The sequence below is a fragment of the Nelumbo lutea genome, chromosome 1, assembly GCF_056320005.1.
Source record: "Nelumbo lutea isolate HS-2025 chromosome 1, American lotus-T2T, whole genome shotgun sequence".
NCBI lineage: Eukaryota > Viridiplantae > Streptophyta > Magnoliopsida > Proteales > Nelumbonaceae > Nelumbo > Nelumbo lutea.
The window spans coordinates 42,398,314-42,400,303 of NC_142684.1; the positions used below are offsets into that span (position 1 = coordinate 42,398,314).

The following is a 1,990-nucleotide window of genomic DNA, read 5'->3' on the forward strand; positions in this document are numbered from 1 at the left end:
CCTCTTTGAGCTACAAGATATTATTGATCTCAACCATTTGTTGTCTGACTCCCTCATTTATAAATAGGGAACATTAGGGGGGCATTTGCACCTATTCTCAATTCTAAAGCGTTGTTAGAGGTCTCACATCCTTAAGCATCTCAGCGTTTTGCCTAGTTAAGTCGGCTTTACTTTCTTCGTCCCTTGGTTTGGTTAGTCTTCTGTCCTTTCCTTCCTCCATTTCCTTTGTTTTGTTGTAATGTCGATTGGTTCATCCGAGGGAGAGGACCAGAGGGGCGCTCATGCTGAGGAGAGGTCCTCGGCTCTAGATCAGCAGGCTTCCCATAAGGGGCCTCGACCATTCATAGGCAACCTCGAACAAGGTTGGAGTTCGGTTCCACTGAGCTTACAAGCGATGATGTCTTGAACTTATCCCATATATTTAGGACTCCAAATGAGTTCGATCTCATCCTTCTTAGTGACAATGAACTCCCTTGGAACCACAGAAAGAACCAGCTCTACATCTTCCAGGATGCCTTGTTGGCTCACCTCAGGTTCCCCTTGAATTTGTTCATTCCTCAATTACTATAGGGTCACATGTTAGCTTACCCCAAACTTCATTAGGACCCTAGTTAGGACCATCTCCTTCTGCCATCATTTTAAGTTTCCCCTAAATCTAAAAACTTCTTTGACCTGTGACAAATGAAGAAATTGGTTGACGAGTAGTACTACTTTTACCTGTGCTACTGGTATGGCTACAGGTTGTTAGGTGGCTTCCCCTCTAAGGTGATGACCCAAAAGAAGAAGCTTTTCTTCTTCCAGGTAGCTCGAAAATCCCTGATCGATTAATTCTTAGTAGAAGAGATGCTGATCTGCGTTGGGTTTATTCCTCTAGGTAGGTAGTCGTCATAGTACTCAGGTTGCTCTTTACTTTTTTTTTGTTGTTTGTGTCAACTGTTTTGACTGACCTTGTACTACATAAAAATTTGCTTGATCCTCATCTTAGCGCACCAATCCTGGAACACAATGTCCTCAAATTACTTCCCATTATCCGATATTAGGACCCGAGGTAGCCTATATCGTCGACACATTATTCTCTTCCAAATGAAGTTCTACACATTGTGAGTTGTGATGGTTGCCAGTGGCTTGGTGTCCACCCATTGGGTGAAGTAGTCCACTGCTATGATCAAGAACATTCGTCACCTAGTTGCTGGTGGGAAGGGACCGAGGATGTCTATGCCCCATTGTTCAATTGGCCATGGGCTACCAAGGTATTGTAGGTTGGTTGCAGGCTGTCGAGGTATGGTGACGTGACTTTGGCACCGATCACATCTCTATATGAACTAGACCACATCAGCCTTCATGGTCAACCAGTAGTAGCCTTGTCTAAGTGCATTATGGGCTAGTGCTCTACCCCCTACGTGTTCGTCGCAAAGACCTTCATGGATCTCGCTCAGCATGTATTCAACCTTGCTTGGTCGGAGGCAACACAAGTACGAGAGGGTAAACAACCTCTTGTATAGTTGTGTGCCAATGATGACATAACGATCTACTTTGTGCTGAAGCTTTTGAGCAGCATTCCGTTCTGATGGCACCACCCTACTATTCAAATACTTGAAAATCAGGTCTATCCAACTTAGTTCCGCTATCTGAACAGGAGCAATCTCTTCTTTCTCTACCCTTTCTATGCTAGGATGTGATAGGTCTTCTATGTAGATTTTCCTCCTGGTGTTGTCCGCCGCACCAATCAGCTTTGAGAGTGCATCGGCCTGGGTGTTCTTATATTTGGGCATCTAGTGGATGGAAAACGAGTCGAATTGTCATATTAGCTCCCAAACCTTCGCCAAGTACTTGATCACCGCCAATTCTCAGGCTTCATAGTGACCGTTAACCTAATTCACTACGAGCTAGGAGTCACTGCACACTTCCACGCTCTTAACACTGATCTCTTTCGCCAAGGATAGGCCGACTATTAAGGCCTCGTGCTCAGCTTCATTGTTCGACGCCTAGA

At 44.9% G+C, this 1,990-nt stretch overlaps 1 protein-coding gene across 1 annotated transcript; it reads right to left on the reverse strand.

Annotated features, from left to right (window-relative positions):
* Positions 1-1,322: 1,322 nt before the first annotated feature.
* On the reverse strand, positions 1,323-1,772 carry LOC148874407 (uncharacterized). Its single transcript, XM_088961240.1, has one exon. The coding sequence runs from the start codon at positions 1,770-1,772 to the stop codon at positions 1,323-1,325; it is 450 nt and encodes a 149-aa protein (XP_088817366.1).
* Between the last annotated feature and the right edge of the window lie 218 nt (positions 1,773-1,990).